The 27,927-nt window shown below is 46.3% G+C and overlaps 1 protein-coding gene across 3 annotated transcripts; it reads right to left on the minus strand.

Moving 5' to 3' along the window:
* Positions 1 to 5,951: 5,951 nt before the first annotated feature.
* Positions 5,952 to 27,574, minus strand: LOC308485380 (uncharacterized protein). 3 transcript variants are annotated; one of them, XM_081021238.1, is made up of 7 exons: positions 27,444 to 27,574; positions 24,876 to 25,013; positions 22,600 to 22,707; positions 20,460 to 20,546; positions 9,810 to 9,970; positions 7,219 to 7,322; positions 5,952 to 6,491 (listed from the first exon to the last, which is right to left on the minus strand). In XM_081021238.1, the coding sequence occupies exons 2-7, from the start codon at positions 25,009 to 25,011 to the stop codon at positions 6,326 to 6,328; spliced, it is 762 nt and encodes a 253-aa protein (XP_080877364.1). In that variant the 5' UTR covers positions 25,012 to 25,013; positions 27,444 to 27,574; the 3' UTR covers positions 5,952 to 6,325. The 3 variants fall into 3 exon arrangements, with proteins under 3 accessions (XP_080877364.1, XP_080877362.1, XP_080877363.1); XM_081021236.1 differs by having other exon boundaries at positions 9,810 to 9,973; XM_081021237.1 differs by lacking the exon at positions 27,444 to 27,574 and adding an exon at positions 27,229 to 27,437 and having other exon boundaries at positions 9,810 to 9,973.
* Between the last annotated feature and the right edge of the window lie 353 nt (positions 27,575 to 27,927).

Below are 27,927 nucleotides of genomic sequence, written 5' to 3' on the forward strand. Positions count from 1 at the left end.
CATGTGTAAGCATATTTACAGCATTTATTCAGCATAGTTCAGGAACAAAGGAAAAAACATGTCTGCTTCCCTTCGTGTCTAGCAAAGCAGCAATGCAAAAGCAATATACAAAACGGAAGTTCCCAGGAGAACTGTGCTGGAAGTAAACAGGCATGTGACACACAACAGTCATGCCTGCTCCTTTTAAGGTGGAACGGAACTATATACTAACACGACCCCGGTGGGGAGAAAGGAGGAGTGGAACACTGTTACCCTACAAAGAAGCGTCTTGGTTTCACCAGTTCTTCGAGCCAAAAGAAGACAGACAGCACATGGAAATAATTAAACTTTATTCAGTAGTCCAGAGGATTTCTCCAAAAGCTGGGCTTAGAAGACAACATTCAAGGCACCTTCATAACATTCTCTATAAATGATGACCTTGTGCACAGACCTTCCTAATAATATGATTGGTTATCTGAACTTATGAACAGCCTATGGGCCCTTCGAGTTAACTTTCAGTTGGATGTTCCAACTATGGAACTGTTTTTTTACCTTGGAACTCACCTATCTTACCCAGATGTCATCACCCTCAAGCTGATTCCAGTCAGTCTTTTAATTGGCAAAATAAATAAGTGTTATCTAAGTTGGCTGTTATGAAGGTCTGCATGACATCTCTGCTTCTTGCTAAGGGTGTTGTTAGGAAAGGCTAGGCAGAAAATATGCAGAGATAAGCGCACACCTTGCGTCTGCAACTCATGGATAGCGTATTTCTGAAGAGCAGAAGGGAGACAGAATTTCTGAGCAGAAAAGGCGACTAAGAGCCTATATTGTAGGGGGGGGGCAGGGGAAAAGGACAGAGTGCAAGGAGTCTTTATTTTTTTAAAAAAAAATTAAAATAAAATTCAGTGTCCAGTCTTGCCCCTATGTATTTATTGGTCTGTGTTTTTCTTTTTGTAAATCTACCAAAGAATAAAATAAAATCAGAATTAAGGGTTTCTCAGGACAGTGGAGGGCACTGTGCTGTGTCCCTTTGGTGTGGTGGTGGTAGAACTCACCCTTCTTCAGATAGGAAATGCTCTGAGGGAGAGGGACCAAAAATGGGGGGGGGGGAGAGGAGGATCAGTTAGAAGGTGGACTGAGAACTCGGGGAGGGGGGCAGAAGCACAGGTGCCAAAGGGACAGCTGCAGGGCAGAAGAGACGAGGGGACACAGAGACTCAGATACCCATTTGCTCATCACATGGTCCCATCCTGGCTGGAGACGAGTGGGTGGGTGGGTGGGTGGGTGGAAGGGGTCTCATTCCCAGAAGTATATGCTCATTTGCACCCCCCTTGTTTCCTGTTGCGCTGCTCATTTGCATCCCCCCATTGTAATTCAAGCCTTCCATTTCCAATTGCAGTGTTCTGAGGTGATATTTGGAGCTTATATTTGGTTCTTTTGTTTTTGCTACCTATTTACCTATTTTGCGTTTTTTGTTTTGAGGCTTTTTCAGTTAATTTGTTTTTGTGACTGTGTGGATCCCAGTTCAGCTAATTGATTGATTGATTGATTGATTGATTGTGTGACTGTGGAAATGGATAAAAGCCCCCCATCCAAACAATGACTATCATCAGTGCAGGTAAGAAAATAATAATAATTTTAATTTTTATCATCTACAATACTGTCTCATTTATTTTATAGTCCAGTACATTGATTATTGCTTTCATTTTATGGATCAATGGTCTTGTTAGATAGTAAAATTCATGTTAAATTGCTGTTTTAGGGGTTGTTTTTAAAAGTCTGGAATGGATTAATCTGTTTTGCATTACTTTCTATGGGAAAGCGCGCTTTGGTTTTGGAACGCTTTGATTTTGGAACAGACTTCCGGAACAGATTAAGTTTGGTACCACTGTATACTTATGTCAGATACTTTCACTCTAGCCTGTGAAAACAAGGAAGACCTGAGTTTCCCCGTGGAACATTGTATTCTTGCCTCTTTGCATTGTGGGAAAGCCTCTATGATTCCCCTAGCCTGAGATCATGTAGGCAGGTAGCCATCAGCGGAAGTTCCTGAATCTGCCATTGTTTGCTCAGATGGGCATCCCGATTGTCTTCATCAAATGCAAATGCTTTGTGTAAAACTGTCCTGGAGCCACGTGAAACTTGCTAAGTCTGCTCACCTCTCTTGGTGCGGTGGCGTTGCTGGATGGAAGAGGTTTCACTGGGGCCCGACGCTGGAATTCAAACGGCAGTGCCCTTCCTGATACGCGGAGGGGTATATGCCCCCATCGCCTGTCGGGAGCTGGATCTTAGCCTCCACCCTGCATTGGTGAAGGGGCATGTAGGCTGGGATGTGGGCGGAGCCAATGGAGCCAATGGTGGGCTTCCCTCGGATCCGCCCCTGCCCATTTAAGCAGCCCGCACCTGGGGCATGACCTGTCTGTTCCTGCGCCGGGTTTTCTCCCCATCCCACCCACCCACGGTTTACGCTGATAGGCAATGACTTTGCTGTGGCTATGGTGGTCGCCATTCTTACTGGGCCGGGTAGGAATTTGCCCACCAGGCTAACTGGCACTGACCCGTGGTTTTGCCTACCTCATAGCAATTTGTCACAACTGGTTGAGCACTGGGGCAATCTCTTGTTTTGGACGGAGGGGAGGTTGTAGTCCCTGCCTGCCCCTCCAAATTCTGGGGTATCCCGTTAAAGGGATCCAGGGGGAGTGGCCTGTCCGGGTACCCAGAGGGGCCAAGGCTGAAGGCACTCCCCCGACAGTGGTCCCTGTGGGGGTCACCCTATTTGATGTAAGTTTTAGGAACCCCCGTTTGATTGACCACACGTCACTTCCGGGGCCGGAAGTATTTCGATTGCCCCATGCCCAAGCCAAACCTCTTTCATCTGTTTTTATTATTATTATTATTATTTAAATTTTAATTTTTTACCAACACCCAAACACAAACAGTGAAACCCCCCAGGCGGCTGATACATTGGGTATACATAATCAATAATAACATATTCAAATCAACCATATGTACAATTTTATGTACGTTAGCACTCCTCCATCCACAAGGTTTATTTAACTTTTAACATTTTAATTGCCCCAAATTGTTCAAACCTACCCAAATAATTCAATATCTTCTCAAACTTCTTTCATCTGTATTCAATAAGGTTGTGTCCTGTTTTTACCCACAACCCAGTCTGACTGGCCTCTTATTTATATGGGTTGGTGTATGGGAAGTCCGATGCCTTGTCCTGCAAATCCTCAGGAATATCACACCTTGACCTGCCTGAGCCACTATAACCCCACCTTATGTGTGACACATTTCTGATGTTTGCAAAAGGGGATGTCCTTCTCCAGAGGGAAAGGCAAACCTTTTAAAAGAGTGTTGTTTTTTTCCTTGGCTGTAGGTCCTTCTTCACCTCCTGCCAATGGCGGTGGGGGCGAGGGGGACTCTGTTGCAACAGATAATAAAAATCAGCCTTGCTTTCACTGGATTTCTGCCTCAGCTCATTAATCTCTGACTGGTAGCGAACTTGGGGAGTTGGGCCATCGAAAAGCAGACCCTTATTTTCTGGTAACAGTTTCTGTATATCTTTTAAGTCATGTGTGCCACACCTTGTGTTCTCTTCAATTCTTATGGCGGTTGTTATGTACTGAGTTGAATAGGATCCAAAATGCAGCAGTCTGATTGGTCCTAGAACAATAGGATTCAGAATGCAGCAGTCTGATTGGTCCTAGAACAATGCAGCAGTATGATTGGTCTGCAGGAGCCACCCAATCCAGCTCCAGGTGGAAGTGAATCCGCAACCTGATTGGCCTACAGGAGAATCCCGGAATTAGCCAATCACGTGGGGCCCATTGTGTAAATAATGTATATATAGCAGATATTCTGGGGGAACTTCCATTCCTCACTACTATGAGCTGAATAAAGAGCATGAAATCCACACTTGACTCCGAGTATATTTCAGCGGTACTCTCCACTTACCTGTCTTGTATCTCATGGCAAATATCCAGACAATCAGCATTTAGCATTTCTTCTTGTGAAAGTAACATCTCGTCAGCCTTCCTTTTGGTTTAGTTTTTATGTCTTAGTTATGTGAAGCTCTGTTTTGTTATTTGGGTTATATGGAATATATATACATACATGCATACATACATATTCAGAGGTTTTGTAGATTAATTTGATTTTCCCATATTTACATATTGAGGGAGTGGAGCTATTCCTAAAGCAAGAATAATATTTCTACCAGAGCATTCCTTTGACCGAGACGATTATATGAACAAAGATAGAAAGCTTCCTCATTACCAACTGTTAGGTGTATGCCGGTGTGGTTGCTCGAGAGCAAACAGGCAAGACCCCCACCGGTCTTTTGAAGGCTTTATTATTGGTGCAAAAACATTCACAGTGCAGAACGACTCAATTCCATGTCTGCTCAGTCACTAGCAGAATCTGGGAGTGGGCGGTCCTTAAACTTTCCCCAGCAGAGCAGTCTCTTGAGTACTACGCCTACCCTCTCTGCGTGTAAACCGACTGCACAGAGAGGGCGTGGGCAAAGGGGGACCTGCCTCCCCCCCCCCCCGCGCTATGCTCAGGCTCGGTGTTGCGGCTCTCTCTAGCGTCTTCCAAGCCCTGCATCCTTTCCCCACTGGAGGCGGGTGTTATGTACTGAAGTTCTCACCCTGGGCCAGCAGGGGGATACTGTAGATAGTTATGCAAATAAGGGATCGAAAGTGACGTTCAGTGATTGGACAGTTTTAGAAAATTGTTACAGTTACGTTGCACTGCAGCTCTATATAAGCAGGCTGACTGAACCCTTCAGTTCAGTTCTGTCCTGGCCTGTGAATAAACAAGAGCTGTTTGAAGAATCGCTATGTCGTCTGATATGTTCACCCACAACTTAACAGTGGGGCTTCCTTCCTCCCCGGAGGAAGAGCTGCTTCTCATGATCTTCGGAGGCTCCCTGTAACCCAACTGCCCTTCCACCTCTCGCCTCTGAGCTGATGGCAGTTCCCTGACACCAACAACGGAAAAATGGTTGCTAAAATTAACGGACTTAGCTGAGATGACAATATTGACAGGAAAAGGTCATTGTTAACATTGACTAAATACTGGAAACCTCCCATAGACTATTTTTGTGAAAAAGAATATGAAATAATGACATTTGGATCTGGGGATTGAAGATAATGTTTATAGAAAGTGGTTTTGTTAGGTGTTATGTCGGAGTGGATGAAGTGATTATTATTTATTTATAGCAGACAGATGAAGGATTGGAAGTTCTTTCATCTCTGAACTGTATTTTTTCTATTGCCTCTTAAAAACACTTTTCAATCTCATTTTTCTTCTCTCTCTTCCTTTTTTCCTTTTTTGCCATGTTTTTATCTTTCTCAGATTAATGTTGGACAAAAAAGATATTTGAGATTAAGTTTTGTATTTCTCTTTATAAACTCTAATAACATTTAGTTTAAAAAGAAAAGGGGGGGGGAAGCTGCCTGCACTCAGCGTTTAGTTGTTACAGTAAGGCCACACTTTTAAGGGGGGGGGGGTTGCTGGTGCTGCGAACCCTTGAGTACCCCCAGAAAAAAATGTCTGATTTCCACTATTTATTACACATGTGTGTCACAGCAAGCCTATCTTAAAATAGGCGTGCCAACCTGCATGCAATGGTTAAAAATAAAGGAACACCATTCTTAAGACAAGCCTGCTATCTGCTGTTTTATTAATGGGGCACTTTTTTGAGTGTCTTAAATCTTTTTTCTTTCTTCCTTTTAATGCATGCATCAGGGAAGTCACAATCAGAACAGACTCTCCCCCTTGCACTTTCCTTTCTAAACCCGTTGATGCCTCTTCAAGAACAGTGGCAGGAGGTACGGTGAATGGGTTCTGGGTGCAGGCTATCCTGCAGTTGTCAGAAGGCTGTAATTTGGCTATTTCACGTCCTCCCCTCTCTTGGAAGAGATAACTGGCGGGCGCGATGAAAGAAATGAAAAGGCCTGTTTGCTAACCACAACAGAGCTGCCATCTTTAATTCAGGACATGAGTTTCCTTCCTTTAAGAGCTCCGCCAAGGGCAGCTATTCCCATCCCAAGGATCTGCCTTGATAAGACAACAGCCGTTATCAACTCTGCCCTGAAGGAAAATGGCAACTCTTCCTAGGCACCCATCACCTGGGACACAAATCTCTCTAACCAATTGATAATAGCAAACAACCTCTCAAACTCTCTTTGTTTCACGGAGCACAAAGAACAAGGCTTGGGTGGAATTGGATGTTTCTGTTCGTTCTGTGGCTAAGCAGACTTCTCCTGGAGTTGAAAAATGGAATGAAAACCATTCTGCCTTCAGTAAGGTATTGGCCCAGTTTTCCCCAACTTTATGGTTCTTCAATGTCTATGTTCTCCTTACACACCCATTTATGTAGTTTGTGGCAGTAGTCGTCATTCCAGTTATATCCGCCAGATGACGGCACGATGGATGTGCAGTCTTTCTCCAGCGCTCCATCATGCTCTGAGTAGCTGGGGTTGCCGAGAGACCAATATCTGGGGACAAAAGGTGGAAAGACTTCTATTATTATTATTATTATTATTATTATTATTATTATTATTATCATCATCATCATCATCATTATTTATACCCCGGCCTCCCCAGCCAAGACCAGGCTCAGGGCGGCTAACACCAGATATAAAACAATTGATTAAGATACAACTTAAAAACAAGATTAAAATACAACTTTAAAATGCAGCCTCATTTCGATAGAAACTCAAATCAAAAACTTTTTGGGGATGAAAACGTCAAGTCTTCACCAAGGCTGGTCCTACGTGGGTCAGAAAAAAGCCAGGGAATTCCCCTAATAGGAGTTCCATCACAGAAGGAGAAAGGAAAAATGAAAGAGGGGGAGGGGATCAAGTGGATTCCAAGCCAAAGGCCAGGCGGAACAACTCTGTCTTGCAGGCCCTGCAGAAAGAAATCAGATCCCGCAGGGCCCTGGTCTCATGAGGCAGAGTGTTCCACCAGGCTGGGGCCAGTGTTGAGAAGGCCCTGGCTCTGGTTCAGGCTAATCTGACTTCCTTAGGGCCCGGGACCTCTAGGGTGTTGCTATTTATGGACCTTAAGGTCCTCCGTGGGGCATACCAGGAGAGGCGGTCCCGTAGGTACGAGGGTCCTAGGCCATTAAACTGGAGAGACAGAGAGAAGCTAGGTCTACCAAAGCAGAAGAATGAAGGTCCTGCACCACTTTTGAACTTGAGCAAACTTTTGAAGACTCACTGTGCTTTAGTTCTGGAGCCATCTGTCCATTTCCAGTTGCCTTCCTCGTTTTCATCTGTAAGGCCAATCCAGGTAGGATCACTGAGCTGAGAGGTGAGGTAGTTCTGCCGGAGGAAGGAACAACCTCACATGACAAAATGCCCAAACTCAGCTACTGAAGCATAAGTACCGTATGGGCCCAAATATAAGTCACACTTCCTCCCCCCCCAAAAAAAAATTCTGACCGTGAAAAGTTAAAGTACGGCTTAAATTTGCGACCTTACTAAAATTGGCTTTTACGATATCGCTGCTGAAACAGACATGCAGTAAAACGGAACAGGTGTGAGTGAATTTTAAAGGAGCTGCTAATATTTGGGTACTGTCTTTTTTTTCCCCTCCACGAATTTTAAATGTGCGGGTTATTTTTGCTTGAGGTTTATTTTTGGGCCAATACAGTATTGTGCATACTGGCAAAGCAATCTGAATTGCATAAATAACACATTTCAGGAATCACCTCAACCTTTCTTGCCAGGAACCTGTTTAATTTCACCCTACGTTAAGTGGGAACATGCTGGAGAATTTGCCTGACATTTTCTTGTGGTGACTCACTACAAGAAATTTCAGTAGCGGTGGAGAAGTGAATTTCACAAAAGCCTCTTTTTCATCTTCCAACTGAAGGTCCCGTCTTAAGCTGCCATGGAACTTAGGTTCTCGAGGACACAATCTGAAAGCCACTGCACAGATACTGCATTAATTCTGTCACCATCACCATCTGCTACCTCACTATCACCCATTTGCAGTTCTCCAAGAACCGCAACCCCAGAGTCGTCGGCAACTGGACCTAATGGTCAGGGGTACCTTTACCTTATATATGTTGGAAGCTGCCCAGAGTGGCTGGGGCAACTCAGTCAGATGGGAGGGGTATGAATAGGAAAATTTTCTTTATGGAACGGGACGTCCCTATTTTCACTGGAGAAATGGTGGCTTGGGGGACCCATCTACCAGAAGCAATGTATTTAGCGTTAACTCTGGAAGTGTAAAAACGATTTGGACCAAAGTAAGCCTCCTGATGTGTGTTTTGCTCTGGGAGACTGAGTTTGGTCAAAATCGAGTACAGTCATACCTCATGTTACATTTGCTTCAGGTTGCGCGTTTTAGGGTTGCATCCTGCGGCAACCCGGAAGTAACAGAAAGGGTTACTTCCGGGTTTTGCCGCTCGCACATGCACAGACGTGCAAAATGACGTCACGCTCATGCGCAAAAGCGGCGAATCATGACCCGCGCACCCGCAGACGTGCAGACATGGGTTGCGTTCTGCTCATGTTGCAAACGGGCCTCCGGAACAGATCCCATTTGCAACCAGAGGTACCACTGTATACACATTTTAGCCTTTTAAGACTCATCTACTCCTCTACTATCCGTAACCAAAGGGGCTCCTTGGTTTTGCCAGATGTGAAATACCTTGACCTTCCTGTTCTGGGTGCTACACCTTCCTCACACAGCCCTAGAGCATCGCAAAGCGGCACGGGCCTGGCAGGGCAGCATGCTTGTTGCCTCTTTGCGATGTTCTAGGGCTGTGTGAGGAAGATGTAACATACATGCACCCAGAACAGGAAGGTCAAGGTATTGCCCTGGGGTGTGTGCCTGCCCAGCGACAGAGCTAGCCGCTTGGGCACCCGGAGTAGCACACATGCCATGCACCCAGGAGGTGGGCGATCCGCTGGGGGGTGCGATCAGTGCTGTGGCGATCTGCCCAGGGGGATTTTGTCAACCCCCCTCAGGGATGACACCTGGGGCGGCCTGCCCCAACCGCCCCCAATTCCTACGCCCCTGTGCCTGCTCCCCCAAGGTGCCAACCAGGTGCCAACCAGGCACACGACACCGCTGAGTCTGGGCCTCTATTTTTTAACCTCTGGGGGTGTTCTGTTTTGTTTCTGAACTTCTGGAGTGTGTGTGGTGTATTGTATTTATATACAGTGGTACCTCGGGTTACATACGCTTCAGGTTACATATGCTTCAGGTTACAGACTCCGCTAAACCAAAAATAGTGCTTCAGGTTAAGAACTTTGCTTCAGGATGAGAACAGAAATTGTGTTCCGGCGGTGCGGCAGCAGCAGGAGGCCCCATTAGCTAAATTGGTGCTTCAGGTTAAGAACAGTTTCAGGTTAAGAATGGACCTCCAGAACGAATTAAGTACTTAACCCAAGGTACCACTGTAGATACATTTCTTTTTTTAATAGTTTCGTGCAGTACTTTTTTTCTGTTGGGGTGCGCATAGCCCTAAACATTTTGTGAATCAAAGTTTGGCCTCATTGAGGGGCAGTATTCAATACGAGTAGGAAAATGAGAATAACCCTAACATTTTTTAAGGGGGAAAAAGCACTAGTTCCATGTCTTCCATCAAGCAAAAAATAACTGGAATATAAAGTAAGCTTTACGTTATGCGTTAGCATTCAAGCATCATAAATAAAGCACAGATAATGCAAGGAGTTGCACTTTGTGGGTCATGAAATATTTGCATGTGAAAGTAAGAAGAACAGGGGTGGACAGAACAATACACTTTGACTCCCAAATATCAAGGGGTGAGGAGGGGGAAAAGAAACATATAAGACCTGTTCTTCGTCACTTAGGATGGAGGCCAAGTGGGAGTCTCTAGTCAGGCAGAAGCTCTCGGCATCATGCCAGGTCTTTTCCTCATTAGAAATGTAGTAGAAACTCTTCCCAAAAAAATCCCAGCCACCAGCAGTCTTTGGTTTACCTTTCTTGAAGAGGTCTTCTGGGAGGAAAAGAAAGGCTTTTGAAATAGCAGGCATTGAATTGAGTATATGCTGGAAGGGCTTTTGAAATCTTGGTTTATTCATTCATAGAATCATAGAATTGTAGAATTGGAAGGGACCCGAGGGTCATCTAGTCCAACCCCCTGCGATGCAGGAATCTCAGCTAAATAATCCATGACCGATGGCCAGTCAACCTCTGCTTTAAAACCTCCAAGGAAGGAGAGTCCATAACCTCCTGAGGGAGACTGTTCCACTTTCTAACAGCTCTTCCTGTCAGAATGTTCTTCCTCATGTTTAGTCAGAATCTCCTTTCTTGTACCTTGAAGCCCTGGGTTCAAGTCCTACCCTCCAGAGCATGCTCCCTCTTCCATGTGACAGACCTTCAGATATTTGAAGGTGTCTATCATATCTCCTCTCAGTCCATGGATAAAACAGACACAATGAGATAGGCTACTAGATAAGTGTTTCGTGGTTATTGTATTTTTGTTTGGGTTTAAAAACAAATAAAAAAGATTTGAGCAAGGGGTTGACATCCCTGCTCAGGCCTTAGGCATTCTGGGTTACCTGAGGTTATTCTCATATTCCTTTCTGTACTTCATGGGATTGTTGCAGGGACAAAATGGGGGATCTAATGCATGCTGTTCCGAGCTTCTTGGAGGAAGGAAAGAACCCCAGTGAGAATAAACATTATATCAATAGTGTTTCCATTGCAAAGGATCAAGTGAGTAGTTTTTGATAAGCACTTCAGGGCTGTTTATCATCACCATATTTGAGGTTAGGGTGGCTAATGGAACCCTCTGCATTGGAAGAGGTTCTGTAGGCCAGGAAGGTGCTGAGGTTGAAGTTGAATCCTGAGATTGAGGTTGAATCCTGACAAGACAGAAGTACTGTTTTTGGGGGACAGGAGGTGGGCAGGTGTGGAGGACTCCCTGGTCCTGAATGGGGTAACTGTGCCCCTGAAGGACCAGGTGTGCAGCCTGGGAGTCATTCTGGACTCACAGCTGTCCATGGAGGCGCAAGTCAATTCTGTGTCCAAGGCAGCTGTCTCCCAGCTTCACCTGGCACGCAGGATGAGACCCTCCCTGCCCGCAGACTGTCTCACCAGAGTGGTGCATGCTCTAGTTATCTCCTGCTTGGACTACTGCCATGCGCTCTCCGTGGGGCTACCTTTGAAGGTGACCCAGAAACTACAACTAATCCAGAATGTGGCAGTTAGACTGGTGACTGGGAGCGGCTGCCGAGACCACATAACACCGGACTTGAAAAACCTACATTCTGAGCTACTCTGAGCCCGGCCTTGGCTGGGGAGGGCGGGGTATAAATAAAAAATTATTATTATTATTATTATTATTATTATTATTATTATTATTATTATTACACTGGCTCCCAGTACATTTCCAAGTACAATTCAAAGTGTTGGTGCTGACCTTGAAAGCCCTAAATGGCCTCAAAGGCCCAGTATACCTGAAGGAGCATCTCCACCCCCATCGTTCAGACCGGACACTGAGGTCCAGCGCCGAGGGCCTTCTGGCGGTTCCCTCACTGCGAGAAGCCAAATTACAGGGAACCAGGCAGAGGGCCTTCTCGATGGTGGCACCCGCCCTGTGGAACACCCTCCCACCAGATGTCAAAGAAAAGAACAACTACCAGACTTTTAGAAGACATCTGAAGGCAGCCCTCTTTAGGGAAGCTTTTAATGTTTAACAGACCACTGTATTTTAACACTTTGTTGGAAGCCGCCCAGAGTGGCTGGGGAAACCCAGCCAGATGGGCAGGGTATAAATAATAAATTCTATTCTTCCATTCTATTCTGAGATTGGTGAAGAATGTCTCCCTGGTGCTCTTAGGACAAGGCTTCTCAAACTGTGGGCTGGGGCCCACCAGTAGAACTTGGACCACTCTTAGGTGGACCTCTCTGCCAAAGTCTGCCCAGTGCCTCATCACTCACCTGCTCCACTCATTGTCTGGACCAAGCCAGCACCAACAGCTCCCTATCTCGCTGTGAAGGTGGCTGGGAGACAGAGACGTTCAAGGATGGAAAGAAGGTCTACCTCATCGGAGGGGAAAAGGCCAGAGGAAGTGTTGAAGGAAATTAGAAAGTGAGCTGAAAGTAGGCGCTGGTGGTATTAATACAGTGGTACCTTGGTTTACAACCATAATCCTTTCCAGAGGTCCTTTTGTAAACCAAAACAGGTTGTAACCCAAGGCACGCTTTCGCTAATGGGGCCTCCCAAAAAAATTTGTTCATAATCCAAAAAAAAAAAAAAAATGGGTTGTAATTAAAAAAAAAGTTTGCAAACTGGGACACGCACTGTCGGACTTGCGTTCACCCGAGCTCCTTCGACGTGATTAACGACTTGAGCCTTTGATGAGGCTTCAAGCATGTTTCCCCTTTATGCAGAGTATCCAGCACAGGGAAGGAGCCAAGATAGCATAAGCTACATGGCTAAAGAGCGTTTTATTCCTAACTACGCAAACAGAAAATAAAATACATCCTCTCTCTGTGAGAGCAGAGAGCAACCGAACAACAAAGGAACAGGAAACCAGCAACATCACATCTGTCTCCTGTCTTCCGTGAGAATTCCAACAGCCTGGAATCTTTGGAATGCAAAACAGAGTCTTGTGACTCCAAGAGCACTGCACAGTGGCAACACACAGAAACTAACACGCACTTCTGGGTTTGACATGTTTGTAATCCAAAACGTATGCAAACCAGACTGTTTGTAAACCAAGGTACCACGGGAGATAGAGATAAATGAGCTAAGAGAGGGAAGTTGCTACAGGACAAAGTGAAAGGACCAGGAAGGAAGAATGAAACAAACGGGCAGTATGGGGTGGATGGGAGTAAGGTGCCATTTAAGGGTGAAAGAGTAGGAGAGGTTACCCAGGGTTTGGATCTCCTGGAACGAAGGTTAGGGGAGACTGCTCTATCTTTATGGCATATAGTTTTATTTACACATATATACAACAAAGGTCCATGTACCGGGACTTCCGGGGAGGCGCCTCCGGCAATGGCTGGATTCCTCTGATCGGGAGGAATCAGCTCCGTGGAAATCTGGGTCTGGCCACCACGGCGAAGGCGGAGACCCATTAAAAATCACAGGCGGGAGAAGCCTGTGAGCGTGGGATTTGGCGGGCACCCTTTGCGCCTCCCCCACTCACGGGGAAACCCGGTTTCGGGGATCCGGAGCGACGTGGGGTGAGCGGTGCGGTGCTTCGAATCATCTGCTTCTTCCACAGAGTGAAGCCGCATAGCTGTTGTCGGAGAGTGCTGATTTTTTCCTGTGGACAATTTGACTCTAAAGTAACTACCCGTGAGTAGAGCTTAATTGGGAAAATTGGATTTTTTTTAAAAAAAGTCTAATTTGGCATCGAAACGGGGAAGGTTCAATACAGGAAGTCCGCCTTCCCCTTTTGTAAATAGACTGAAGCAATGGAGGCTGCAAGCTGAAGTCTTGGAAAGCCTTTTGTAAAAGACTAAATTTCCATAAGTAGAGAATATAATCCCCCCCTTGGAGGCAGGAGAAGAGGGGAGAGGGAAGTTGTCAACTGAGTTTGCCTGCAGAAGAGACCAAGAGAGGTAAAACACCGCCGCTCGGACCCTGGGAACGGGCTGCTAGAAGGTCCGACGTTTTGGTGAGACATTTATTGACAGTGCTTGGATCGTGTTGACAGCTAGCATAAGAGAAGATACATTGTTTCTACTGTTTCCAGCAGTGAAAGTAACTGAAAATTGAAATTAGTTTGCGGTCGTTTGAACTGTGCTTTAAGAGGATATTACTTATCAATACAAATAGAAACTGTTTCCCTCTAGTGGAAGTTATTGAAACTGGCGGCTACATAAGATCTGGGCTGGGAAATTTCCAGTTGTAAGATAAAAACCGTGAGACTGTGAGTTGACCTTGAATCTGTTGAGTGTTATGGCAGATGCGGAAGATGGAATGTCGCCAGAAGAGGCCTTAGTGATTGTACTAGTGAAAATAAATGATTCGCTGGAACAGCTTCACAAGAAAATGGATGTGATAAATATGAAAGTGGATGCTGCAAATATTAAAAATGATTTAATGGTAGAAAGTTTAAATAACCTGGGACAAAAGGTGAATATCAATACAGAAACCACCCAGAAATTGATACAGGAATCTCTCCTGATACGGCAAACTGCGGATGAAGTTAAGGAGAAAACCCTCGCTGCTGAAGTTAAAGTAATTCAACTGGAGAGAGAGAGAGTCCCATCCATACAAGGACGATTTGATGAATACGAGCTGATACCTGATATGACTGAACTTAAAGAGAAACAGATGAAATTGAGGATCAGAGCCCTACCCGAGGAAAAGGAAACCTTGATAGAGTTTCAGGAGGAGATAGGACTAACACTGGTTGAGAAAGAGAGGTATTGGGGGGTTAGTATGACCGCCAGAAATGTGAATTTATTCAAGGGCAACTGTGAAGACGTTGGCTTGAAGACAAGGGGGATTTGGAAATAGGGCTAAATTGGAAGTTGCTATTGTTGGACCGAGTTGCTGTGGTGGGGACAAGGGTTGCGGTGAGGTCGAGGATGTTGCTTTTGTTTCAAACATTGCAAGTTTTGGATGGGAGGGATTGTTTCAGGAGGTGGCAGAGGGATGTCTCTAGATCTGTATGGCAGGGCAGGAAGCCTCGAGTAAAATTTAAGATATTAACGGATGCTAAAGAAGGAGGTGGACTTGCCCTGCCAGACCTCTAAATTTTGTTGTGAATCATCTGCTTTTTGCTGGCTGAGAGAATCGGCAGAATCCGAGACCAGGGAGAAGAGCTGGTGGAAGAAGACTGGGAGTTTAAAGACTATTTATAGAAATATTGCAAAATTAATGAATGTTAGAACAAAGTGGGAATGAAGTTATATGGCTTTAGCAGAAATGTTATAAGGAATTAAGTATAAATAGATTAGTTGAGCATTAAAGGGAATAAAATAAGGTTAGAATGTGTTAAGATAATTATAGGATAGAAAACAGAGGAAGATGGAAAGGAATTGCTGAAATAATTAATTGATGTGGAATACAAAAAGGGAGGTGTGAGGAAGTCGTGGAAATAAGCGAATGAAAGATATGACATTGAAATTGTTTAAAATGGTTTTGTTAAAATGTTTTGTTTTATTTGTCTTGCATTGTATTGTGTTGTTTTTTGTTTTTTGTTTCTTTTTGCTTCTTTGCTTTGTTTAACTCTTTTTCTTTTTTTTTTTGTAACTTTTAAACTCTTAATAAATATTATTTTAAACAAAAAACAAAGGTCCATGTACCGTAGTTAAAGCTATGGTTTTCCCAGTACTGATGTATGGAAGTGAAAGCTGGACCATAAAGAAGGCTGATCACCGAAGAATTGATGCTTTTGAATTCTGGTGCTGGAGGAGACTCTTGAGAGTCCCATGGACTGCAAGAAGATCCAACCTCTCCATTCTGAAGGAAATCAGCCCTGAGTGCTCACTGGAAGGACAGATCCTGAAGCTGAGGCTCCAAAACTTTGGCCACCTCATGAGAAGAGAAGACTCCCTGGAAAAGACCCTGATGTTGGGAAAGATGGAGGGCACAAGGAGAAGGGGATGGCAGAGGACGAGATGGATGGACAGTGTTCTTGAAGCTACCAGCATGAGTTTGACCAAACTGCGGGAGGCAGTGGAAGACAGGAGTCCCCTGAGCATGAGGCTGAGAGGCTCGCAGCATTAGTACTAAGACGGCTCAGCCTGTAGAGCATGAGACTCTTACTCTCAGGGTTGTGGGTTTGAGCCCCACGTTGGGCAAAAGATTCCTACATTGACTAGATGACCCTGATGGTCCCTTCCAGCTCTACAGTTCTATTATTCTAGTGCAAAATCTCTTGCCTCTTCTGCATCTCTAGCTTCTAGTCTGCTTTTTCCTCAGTCACACACACTGCGCTCCTGTTGTTCTCTCCACCTGACAATTGGGGAGGGGGAAACCCACCCATTAATGGGGGGCACTATCACTTAGTTGTAGCTCTGGCAGCATAGCCCATTCTTTTGGGATGCTGATAAGGACACCTATGTGGCCAGGTAAGGCCAATGTCTGACCCGTTCAACAAACTCCTCTTGTCATATTCTAACCTCACTGGCTGCAACACCCCAAGTATCAGAAGAGACTTGGCATAATTCAGACTGACACACACACAAAGCAAACAAACAAACCCCTGCAACAAAAAATAAACAGATGAGACCTTGGAACAGTTCCTTTCCTGAGCATCTTAGAAGGCCCATGGGGGAGAAAATATCACTGTGAACTGGACTGAAGACTATACAGGGCTGTTTCAAATCTTCTAGTTATTAATCCCCAATAGAGTTTTGTTAGGTGGTGGGTTGACATAGCAGCCGGCACAGCGATTTCTTCAAGTAGCTCTTTATTATGGTAAGCTGGAATAGAACTCACTGCGAACAGCTCAGCCGGCCTGTATTTATAGGCAGCCGGCTGTCAACATTGTAACCACAACAGCCCAGAGTTCCCGCCTAAAATAACTGCCGCGGACCTGAGTGAAAACTATCTACAGACCTGAGTGAAAACTATATACAGTATCCCCCTGTTGGCCCAGGGTGAAACTACACTACATAACACCCCTCCCCACCGAGATAAGGCGTTAGTTACAATCGTAATGGTTTCCTTATATACAGCACTACGCGTAATGGTTCAATTAAGCACAAAAGCATATCGGTTACATTTCCCATACTTAGACCAACAGTGATACCTGTCCAACAACATAGTCCTTTAAATAAGTTGGGCGCTTGGAAACTCTGCCAGACCGCCGGGGACTGGTAGCCAAGTCCGGAGGGCCACACAGTTCTCGCTGAGGCTGTGGTGCGACCCTAGGTGGCGTTGGAACCAACTCCCCTGGATCCGCTGCTGTGGGTGGAGCCTCCGCAAGTGGAGTGGTCTGAGTCTGTTCTGAAACGGCTTGGTTCGGCTCCACGCTGGCAGTTTGTGAGGGAGGTGTAGGTGGGGCCTCGCCATCTGTACGTGTCTCTTCTGGAGCCGCAAGCGCAGTTGGGGGCACCTCGGTAGTGTCCAAGTCCCCAACCCTGCGCCTAAGCTGGTCTATGTGCCGTCGCCACAAGCGTCCGCCTTCGAGTGCCACCTGGTACGAGCGAGGTCCAGTGACTCCCACTACTGTGGCTGGCACCCAAGGGATGTCCCCCACATAGTTCCGGGCAAAGACCTGATTTCCTGGGACAAATGACCGTGGTGCGTTGGCACAGCCTGGGGGTTCAGCCACGGCAAAGTCTGGGTGTAGCCGGTCGAGCGGTGACCTGAGGCGGCGGCCCATAAGCAGTTCAGCAGGACTCCTCCCTGTGGCCGCATGAGGGGTGATGTGTTGCACGAACAAGTATTCGGCGACCCGCTCATGCCAGTCTCCCCGGTCCAGGCGCGCCAGTGCCTCTTTTGTCGAGCGCACCATTCTTTCCGCTTGCCCGTTGCTGGATGGATGAAAAGGTGCCGTTAGGGCATGGCGGATGCCCAGTCCCAAAAGATACCGCTCAAACGTGCCTGACGTGAACTGCGGTCCGTTGTCAGAGACAAGGACATCAGGACACCCATGCGTTGCAAACAGGCCTCGCAGCACCCGGATGACAGCTTCGGTAGTGGTGGAGGGCATCAGGGCGACCTCCAGCCATTTGGAATAGGCGTCCACCACTACCATAAAGGTCCGGCCGTGAAAGGGGCCAGCCAGATCGATGTGCACCCTCGACCAGGGTGTCTTTGGTGTCTCCCAGGTGTGTCCCTTAGCTGCCGGTGGTGCAGGCCTCGACTCCTGGCACGCTTGACAGGCGGACACCCAGGCAGTGATGGCATCGTCCATATTAGGCCACCAGACGTAACACCGAGCCAACGCCTTCATTTTGACAATTCCCGGGTGGCCAACGTGCAGAGCCTCCAGGACGCGCTGACGGAGTCCCTGGGGAATCACGACGCGGTCTCCCCACAGCAGGCAGCCACGATGAGCTGAGAGTTCATGTTGTCTGGTTGCGAAGGGCTGGAACTCCGATGCAAAAGGCCCTTGTGGCCACCCCCTCCACACCCAGTTGAGCACCCGGCTGATGGTGCGATCCTGGGCAGATGCGGAGGCCACAGTGGCAGCCGATACAGGCGCTGCCGGAAGATCCTCAATCAGAAGGAGCGATGAAGCTGGAGCCGGGTCTTCCACAAATGCTGGAAGAGGGCAACGGCTGAGGGCGTCAGCATGGCCCATCGATTTCCCCGGGCGATGGATGAGCCGGTAGTGGTAGGCAGCCAGGAAAACAGTCCATCGCAGCATGCGTGGTGAGAGGACCGGTGGAGTTGGACGATCACCGGCGAGGAGGCCCAGGAGTGGCTTGTGGTCAGTGATGAGGTCAAAAGTCCTGCCATAGAGGTATTCATGGAACCTCTTCACTCCAGCCACAAGTGCCAATGCCTCCTTGTCGAGCTGGCTGTAATTCCGTTCCGTCGGAGATAGTGTCCTGGAAAAGTAGGCGAGCGGTGCTTCTCTTCCATCTGGAAAACGGTGACTAAGGACAGCACCGATGCCAAAAGGTGAGGCGTCGCAGGCAAGGACCAGCGGCCTGGATTCACTGTACTGTACCAGCACACTGTCTGAAGAAAGGAGAGCCTTGACCGCGTTGAAGGCCGCCGTCTCCCGATGACCCCAGGCCCAAGGCGTCTTAGTGCTAAGGAGTCGGTGAAGAGGCTCAGCCACTGTGCAAGACGCGGGCTGCTGGACTTGCGGATCTCCTGGGCGGAGCGTTCAGCAGCTTCTGAGGCCACAGCCTCCTCAATGGCTTCCTGTAGCGTGAGGTCTGGCTTGGCTAGGAGGCGCCGTTGCAGATGGATGTCCCGGACCCCGCAGACGATTCGATCCATCAGGGCATCGTCTAAGTCTCGGAACTCACAGTGCATTGCAGCCTGTCGCAGGGCGGTGGTGTAGTTGTTGATTGACTCCCCCTCTGCCTGGTTCCGGTGGTAGAACGCATGGCGGGCAGCAATCTTGGACGGCTTTGGTGCGTAGTGGTTGCGGAGCTTCTCTTGGATCGTGTCCCATGGTGTTGCCTGGACTGCTTCAGGCGCAACCAACGCTCGGGCCGTCTCAAACACCTCAGGCCCACAGAGGCTGAGGAATAGGCCCCGCTTCCGCTCCTGTGATACTTCTGTCAGCTCGTTGGCTTGGAGGTAGCAGTCGAACCGAGCGAGGTAGGAGTCCCATGATTCAGAGGCTGGCGCAAACGGCGGTAGAGGCACAAGTGAAGCCATGATTCCGATGCCGGCGTGAAGGGCGATGGATGGAACACAGTGCTCTAGCCAGAACAGTCAGCTCTGAATTGGTTCTGCCCAGTGATTTCGCTCAGTGATTTCGCTCTGTGATTCAGCTCAGTGATTCAGCTCAGTTCAGAGGCTGGCCGCATCTGGCTGTGCTCTGATGTCCATCAATCCCACCTTCGTCGCCAGTGTTAGGTGGTGGGTTGACATAGCAGCCGGCACAGCGATTTCTTCAAGTAGCTCTTTATTATGGTAAGCTGGAATAGAACTCACTGCGAACAGCTCAGCCGGCCTGTATTTATAGGCAGCCGGCTGTCAACATTGTAACCACAACAGCCCAGAGTTCCCGCCTAAAATAACTGCCGCGGACCTGAGTGAAAACTATCTACAGACCTGAGTGAAAACTATATACAGTATCCCCCTGTTGGCCCAGGGTGAAACTACACTACATAACAAGTTTGGTTCCCGAGCCCACCGTAAACTCTGATTATCAGCATTTAACTTTCATTTAAGGTATTCTTTGATTTTGGTGACAGTTAATGGGCTGCCAATTTCCCATGCTGTAATCAGAGCATGTGACAGACAAACTTCAACTCACATATATTTGCTCGCCCTTGTATTTTCAAGATGGGTCAGATTTAGACATTTATTTGTTAAATTATAATTTTCATTTTACAACAAACAAAAGCGAAATCCCTTAAAAAGCAACTTATTACATGTGTCCTATTTCGACACCCCTCCCCCTCTTTCTGCGGTTCCTTATGTTTATGATATTTTTACTGCATTTCCAAATTAAACCTATTTATTATTTATCCAGTGTATCCAATGTACGTTTTATATCACTGCACATTTTTACATTAATCCTTTAATGTCTTGATCTGTTTACAATAATCTTATAATATATTCAATAAACTATTTCCATTTTTTATTTTAAAAAACTTTGTCATCTTGGTTTCTTATTCTTCCAGTAAGTTTTTCCATTTCTGCATAGTCCAGTAGTTTCTGTTTCCATTCCTCTTTAGTCAGAACATTTTCTTCTTTCTATCTTTGGGCAAATATCATTCAAGCGGCCGTGGTTGCATACATAAATACATTTTTATATTATTTAGGTAACACTAGTCCCATAATTCCCAAAAGCAAGGCCTCTGGGTTCTTAATAAAAGTTATCTTAAACATCTTTTTCAATTCATTCGTATTTAGACATTTAGATACTTACTGTACTTTCCTTTCCGTGCTTGGAAGGTTTTTTCCGATTGTTCTATTTTTGCTGGCAACTTTGCCACTTCTTCTGCTAAAGCTATGGCTAAAAACATTCTTAGAGTTAGGAGTTTATTTTTTGCTATCACCAACCTATATACACAGATGCATTTGCTAGTTTATTTAAATAACCTGTCTTCCTATCTCACAATGTAGGGTGCCCAAGGGAGTCAACAAGTCAGGTATAAAACAAAACACCATATCCCCCCCCCCCCGGAAAAACAACAGCAATGCACAACCTTCCCCCCCCCCCCCATAAAACTAAAACCATTAAGTGCTAAAATTAAAAAATTGTCCAGTAGCACCTTAGAGACAAACTAAGTTTGTTCTGGGTATAAGCTTTCGTGTGCATGCACACTTCTTCAGATACACTTCAGTGCATGCACACGAAAGCTTATATCCAGAACAAACTTAGTTGGTCTCTAAGGTGCTACTGGAGAATTTTTTTAATAAAAATATTTATTTCAACTGCGTCAGACCAACATGGCTACCTACCTGAACCATTAAGTGCTGAAAGCAATGTCTGCAACAGCAAGAAAACAGCAAGAAAATTATCAAAGAAGCCAGAATGAATATTAGATAAGGGGAGCAAGCAAGTTGTTCTTTTCTTCTTTAAATTACAAACTTTATAGAATGTTTTATAAACAATATTTAAACAATTACCAAGCATAAAGTGCTGCCTTCCAGGATGAATGCAAGTGTTAAGCCTTGACCCACATGTCACCATGGGAAATCTTTTATATTACTGATTACAGTATTTTTCGCCCTATAGGACGCACGTTTCCCCCTCCAAAAATGAAGGGGAAATCTGTGTGCGTCCTATGGGGCGAACGCAGGCTTTCGCTGAAGCTTGGAGAGCAAGAGGGGTCGGTGCACACCGACCCCTCTCGCTCTCCAGGCTTCAGGAAGCTATCAGCAAGCCTGGGGAGCCCGAGGGAGTTCCCGCAGGGCTCCCTAGGCTGCGGATAGCAGCCTGCTGGCCAGAGCGCGGGGGGGGGGGAATAATTTTTTTTCTTTATTTCCCCCCCCCAAAAAAAACCTAGATGCGTCCTATGGGCTGGTGCGTCCTATAGGGCGAAAAATACGGTATACCTGAAGGAGCGTCTCCACCCCCATCGTTCTGCCCAGACACTGAGGTCCAGCGCCGAGGGCCTTCTGGCGGCTCCCTCATTGCGAGAAGCCAAGTTACAGGGAACCAGGCAGAGGGCCTTCTCGGTGGTGGCGCCTGCCCTGTGGAAAGCCCACCCACCAGATGTCAAAGAGAAGAACAACTACCAGACTTTTAGAAGACATCTGAAGGCAGCCCTGTTTAGGGAAGCTTTTAATGTGTAACAGACCACTGTGTGTATATATATATATATATATATATATATATACACACACACACATTTTTTAGACCACTGTATTTTAATATTTTAATACTTTGTTGGAAGCCGCCCAGAGTGGCTGGGGAAACCCAGCCAGATGGGCAGGGTATAAATAATAAATTCTATTCTATCCTATTCTATTCTATTAAATCCACATCATGCACTTCAATTTTAAGCGCTAGGATAATTTCTCCCTAGTGGCTTCTGTGACTGAGATGGGAAAGTACTGTATTATTGTTACTAAACGATATAAACTGAGACCATAGGGAGCCAAACCTATCCTTCTATGTTATTCCTTTTATCACCCTCTGATGGTGAGTTTGGCATTCCATAACTGTTCTATTTCACACATACTGGTTGCAAGTTTCTGTGGTGGGAGAGGGTGCTTTTCCCCTCAGCTGGAAGCAACTACTTGTCTCACTGCTGTCATAAGAAAGAAGACTAACTCTTTATGTTTGACACTTGCATTGATATTGTTTTCTTTTGAAAGCAGGGCTAACATGGGATCGGGTACAAGATGTTGCCCCTTAAGGATGACAATGAAAAAAACTGGATCCTGAAACCTTTAAGCAGCAGACAGTCTCAGCACATGTGGAGGATTGTGCCTTTAAGATTATATCCTCTCCACCTTCAGAAGATTCTTCCATTTTACTTTCTTTCTTCTGAGATTTTAAAAGTGGGCAGCTATTTTTAAACCAATGAGAAATGAACCAGTCTTTCTGTTCCACTTACGAGACGTGTGAGCGATCTTCGGATTCCTGAGCCCATCTGCCATATTGATCCTCAGTTTTTTCATTGGTAATAGAAGCGGGTTTTCGGAATCTGTGATCAACTTGATATCTAAAGTTGTTGAAACAAGGGAGGGTGCTTAGATTTCCAGCTGCCTAATATCTGCTTACTTATTAATAATGTCTGTACATTATTATGACAAAATTCCCATGACAAAATGTTCAGGCTGGCTTATAAAAAATAAGAATGAAGCAATCTCAATAAAGCTCCATGGTATTCCAGTCTGGCTGCCAGGGTTTACCCAGTTGGTAGAACAAGTGCAGGCAGCTTCCCTTTTCAAGATTTTTACTGTCTCACGCTGTGTACCCTATGCAGCCTTGTGTCTGGAGGGAGGTCAACACAAGGTAGAGACTGTCGCCTGGTTGAGATTTCTTCTATGCTGGTTAAACATCTGCCTTACATCAGATAAAGATCCTCTCCTCAGCAAAGTCTTGTCAGACCCCTTTCTTTCCCCAGGGCTACAACAGTTTAACAAGGAGGTACAGCAACTTGGGTTGTCAGTGGAACTTTTGTGATCGATGTCCCTACCATCTGCCAAGGCTATAATAAAAACTAGGTTGTGGGATATTGAACGCCAAGAACTAACAGTAGCAGCAGAGAAAACATGTTCCCCCTCTTTATTTCCAACTTTCTTGGGCACATGAAACTAACCACAATTACCTTGAATTTCTGCTTAACCCTCAAGAAAGAAGGGCATTTTCGCTGGCCAGGTTTAATTCAAATCCATCAAACCTCCTTTGGGAAAGGTTCTCAGGCAGGGTGGAAGGAGAAAGAACTTGCCCAGGTGAAGACCACCTGGTGGAAACCCTTACAAATATGGTTCTCAGTTGTAAACTATGTGCTGATCTCCGCCAGCAATTTCTAGATCAACTCTGTATCCCCAAATGGAAACCAGAGTCGGAGGTCATACATTTTCTATTACTGGGGAATGATCAGGAGCTCACCAAGTTAGTGGCTAAATATCTCTATTTGGTTTTTTGTGGTCGAAATACGCTGCAGACATCTGATCTCCCTGGAGACCAAGAGATGTGACGATAGACTGCTCTGCCTCCTTTCTTTTAGCAAATGTTTTGTGCCACTGGGGAAGTGGTAATTCTGTACTGATTTGTTTTGGATGTTGTATGTGATGCCAATAAAAGGTTTGATGAATAAAGCAACGATCAAAAGCAATATACACACAGTTCCCTCACCACTATGCTCCCACTGCAAGGTACTTGCCTCCCCAAGGACACATGCTGAGATGGAGGCCCTACGGAAAGACTGGCACAAGCTGGGGAAAGTCTGGGCTCCGGCCAGTGGAAGTTCCACCCAGGGACAGGTGTCCATTCACCAGCCATGAGGAGAAGGAGGCACCTTCACAGCCCCAAAGACCTGGCCTAGGTGCAGCTCACCTCCCCATGGCTCCAGAAGGCAACAGTCACACAGCCTTGGTGAGGGAGCCAGGTTGCACCCCCTCAGAATTCTGCGCCCGGGGCCATGTCACCTCTCTCCACCCCACACTACGCCACTGTGTTTTTGCCAGGTGTCTCAAAGAAGATGGTAAAGGTAAAGGGACCCCTGACCATTAGGTCCAGTCGCGGACGACTCTGGGGTTGTGGCGCTCATCTCGCTTTATTGGCCAAGGGAGCCGGCGTACAGCTTCCGGGTCATGGCCAGCATGACTAAGCCGCTTCTGGTGAACCAGAGCAGCGCACGGAAACGCCATTTACCTTCTTGCCGGAGTGGTACCTATTTATCTACTTGCACTTTGACATGCTTTCGAACTGCTAGGTTGGCAGGAGCTGGGACCGAGCAACGGGAGCTCACCCCGTCGCGGGGATTCGAACCACCGACCTTCTGATTGGCAAGCCCTAGGCTCTGTGATTTAACCCACAGCGCCACCCGCATCCCTCAAAGAAGATGGTACCTGCCTAATATTAATAGGCGAGGAGTTCCAAAGTTCAGGTGCCACCACGCTAAACGAGTGGCTTCTTACAAGTGCAGAAGGGGCACCGTGTGGCATTTGGAAACGTGCAAATTCCGAAGATGGGAGTAAACTGGTGTTGGCACGTACAGAGTGAAGCAATGCCACAGGCAAACTGGTCCACGGTTTTTGTGCGTGCCAAACGCAGGTTGGTTTGTTTAATCCTCCTGCGGCGATTCTAGTGCGTGGCAAGAGAAAGCAGGCAGCGCAGCTTATTCAACAGAGGTTGCACAACAGCAGCTCGAGCTGGACTTACAGAGAACAAGCATAGTGAAGAAGCTGATAACGCAGATGGTTCCAAAGGTGGAATAGAATGTCCATTTGAGCTTCCCGGGAGGTGGTTTTGGTGGCTCCTCTGGCTTTTCCGGCGCTGCAGGTTTCTTTGGGGCCATGGCTAGAGAGACAAGCAGAAGGAAACACCCACGAAGAGACTAGCTCAAGAGACAAGCTCACCATCAAGCCTCAAACACATAGGCGCCATCTATGCAGGGCCATGGGCGCCCAGGCACCCGCAAAGTTCTACATCCCAGGGCATGCACGCGGCCTCCGGGAGGTGCATCTCTGGCAGCCAGCACCGCACGCCAGGCGTATTTGCGCAATCAGTGGGCAGATTTTCATGACAATCGCGAAAATCCACCCGCTGGGGGTGTGAGCACCACCACGCCAATCCGCCCAGGGGATTTTGTCACACACACTATTGGGATTTCAGCTCCGTTCGTCCGAACTGATAAGGCTCATCTTCCTCCAAGCCCTCCCAGCAGAGCATTAAAACAACACAACGGAAGGATGAGATAGATATGGGCTACATGCTATGCTTTATTACTACGCTATGCAGAGAGCAAAGGAATATACATCTTCTCTCTATGAGAGCAGAGAGCAACTGTACAAAGGAAACAAAAGAACAAAGGAAACAGGAAACCAGTAATGTCACATCCCGTCTCCCTTTCCCGTGACACTCCAACAGTCTGGAATCCCTGGAATGTAAACACAGTCCTGTGACTGCAAGTAGCTGCACAGTGAGAAACAGAAACTAACACACACATCCCAGCATGACACCCGGGGCTGGTCTCATGCCCTGCACCCCCCTTGTGACGCCCCTGGCCATCAATAGCCCTCTCTTCCATGAATTTCTCTGATCCTCTTTTAAAGTCATCCAAATTGGTGGCCATCACTGCCTGCTGTGGCAGGGAGTTCCATAGTTTAACCATGCACTATGTGAAGAAGAACTTCCTTTTAATCTTTAAACATTTAGCTTCATTGAATGCCCACAAGTTCTGGACACTATCTACTGATTATATGAAGAAATATTATAAGCAGACAATTAGCCTAGCAGGATGGTAATATTTTCAGCAGTGTAAGTTAGAACTAGAGATAATGGGAAGAGCAGAGAAAGACTGGGGAAACTAAGAAGACGTGAGAGGAAGTGGAAGTTAAAAGGAACCATGTATTGAGAGGAAGGGAAGTCTAACAATGACTGTATTATTTTTTTTAATGTAATAGAATATGTAATATGTAATTATTTTCAGGTTTTGTTTTGTTTTTGCATCGTAATGTATCAGAAATGCAAATAAAATAATAATAATATCCTGCAGCCTTTTAAATGTATCTGTGAGAAGGGGCGATTGTTGTGTTGATTTGCTTTAATTCTTCATTGTGTTTTATCTTGTATTTTATTCCATGAACCACTCTGAGATCCTTCAATGAAGGGCAGTACAAAATTTTAAAAAAATAAAATGCCCACGACTTTTAGCATTATGAGAGAGGGAGGGGAAAAACTTTTTTCTATCCACTTTCTCCATGCCGTGCAAAATTTTATGAACTTCTATCATGTCACAACTCAATCACCTTTTCTCTAAATTAGAAAGTCCCAAATGCTGCAACCTTCACTCAGTGATCATTTTGGGTTGCCCTTTTCTGAGCCTTTTCCAACCCCACAACACCTTTTTTGAGGTGTGGCGGCCAGAATTGTGCCCAGTACTCTAAGTCCTTTCGCACCATGGATTTGTATAATGACATTATGATCCTCCTGAGTCCTGGCAGTTTTGTTTTCAGTTCCTTTCCTAACGATCCCTAGCATGGAATTTGTCTTTTACACAGCTACCGCACAGTGAGTTGACATCTTTATCCGTCTATCTACTACAACCCCAAGGTTTCATTCTCGGTCAGCCACTGCCCGTTCAGATCCCATGAGCACATACAGTGGTACCTCAGGTTAAGTACTTAATTCGTTCCGGAGGTCCGTTCTTAACCTGAAGCACCACTTTGGCTAATGGGGCCTCCTGCTTCTGCTGCACCACCGGATCACAATTTCTGTTCTCATCCTGAAGCAAAGTTCTTAACCCGAGGTACTATTTCTGGGTTAGTGGAGTCTGTAACCTGAAGTGTATGTAACCTGAAGCGTATGTAACCCAAGGTACCACTGTTTGTGAAACTAAGGGGTTTTGACCCCAGTGTCTATCAACTTGTTTTCACTGAATTACATTTGCAATTTTACCACCCATTCACTCGATTGGGAGAGGTCCGTTTGGAGCACGTCACAATTTCTCTTTGTTTTACTGGCCCTGAACAATTGGTTGACATCAACATACTTCATACACCTCTCTGCTTACTCTAGATCGTTTGAAAGCATAGATCCCAACACTGATCCTTTGGGGCCTTCACCTTCTCCATTCCTCCCTTCGGGGAGCTGGCCATTTCTTCCTCCTCTCTACTTTATGCTACTTAACCAATTCCTGGTCCACAAGAGGACCTCTCCTCTCATTCCATGACTTCTAAGCTTACTCAGGAGTCTTTGGCGAGGCCTATTTCTCCTTTCTCCACCTACCTTTCTCACTTTCCTATCTTCCCAACATAGTGCAAGCAGCAGCTGTGTGAGTCCAGCTGCTTGCTGATTGGCTGCCTGCTCTCCTCTTCCACCATACACAATCACAAGCACACCTGTAGCTGAAAGGTAAAATGCATTGTGATGTCACTGAGGGGGGTGAGGCTGCAGACCTTGGCATCCCGTGTCAAACAAAGCAGGGCAAGAGGATCCTCACCCATTGTGGGTGTAGATACCAGCAAGTTTCTCTTCTCAGTCTCTTCCAGCCTAAACATACCCAGCTCCTTCAACTGTTCCTCACCAGGCTTGGTTTCCAGACCCTTTGTCATTTTGGTTGCCCTCCTCTGCACATGTTCCAGCTTGCCAACGTCCTTCTAAAATTGTGGCACCCAGAACTGGACACAGTATTCCAAGTGTGGTCTGACCAAGGCAAAATAGAGTGGGACTATTACGATACAATATGATACGATACGATACGATACGATAC

Source organism: Podarcis pityusensis, assembly GCF_964106645.2.
Source record: "Podarcis pityusensis genome assembly, chromosome: 9".
In the NCBI taxonomy this organism is placed as follows: Eukaryota; Metazoa; Chordata; class Lepidosauria; order Squamata; family Lacertidae; genus Podarcis; species Podarcis pityusensis.

What these genes read in the sequence shown, in the direction of transcription:
- LOC308485380 (XM_081021236.1), bottom strand. Translation starts at nt 25,011, where the DNA reads ATGGCCCCAAAGAAACCTGCAGCGCCGGAAAAGCCAGAGGAGCCACCA. An exon ending in GAAGATCGCTCACACGTCTC is followed by an intron (nt 20,547 to 22,599) that starts GTAAGTGGAACA and finishes GAATGTTTTTAG; the next exon opens with CCATAGCTTTAGCAGAAGAA. An exon ending in TCCTAAGTGACGAAGAACAG is followed by an intron (nt 7,323 to 9,809) that starts GTCTTATATGTT and finishes TTCCTCCGGCAG; the next exon opens with AACTACCTCACCTCTCAGCT.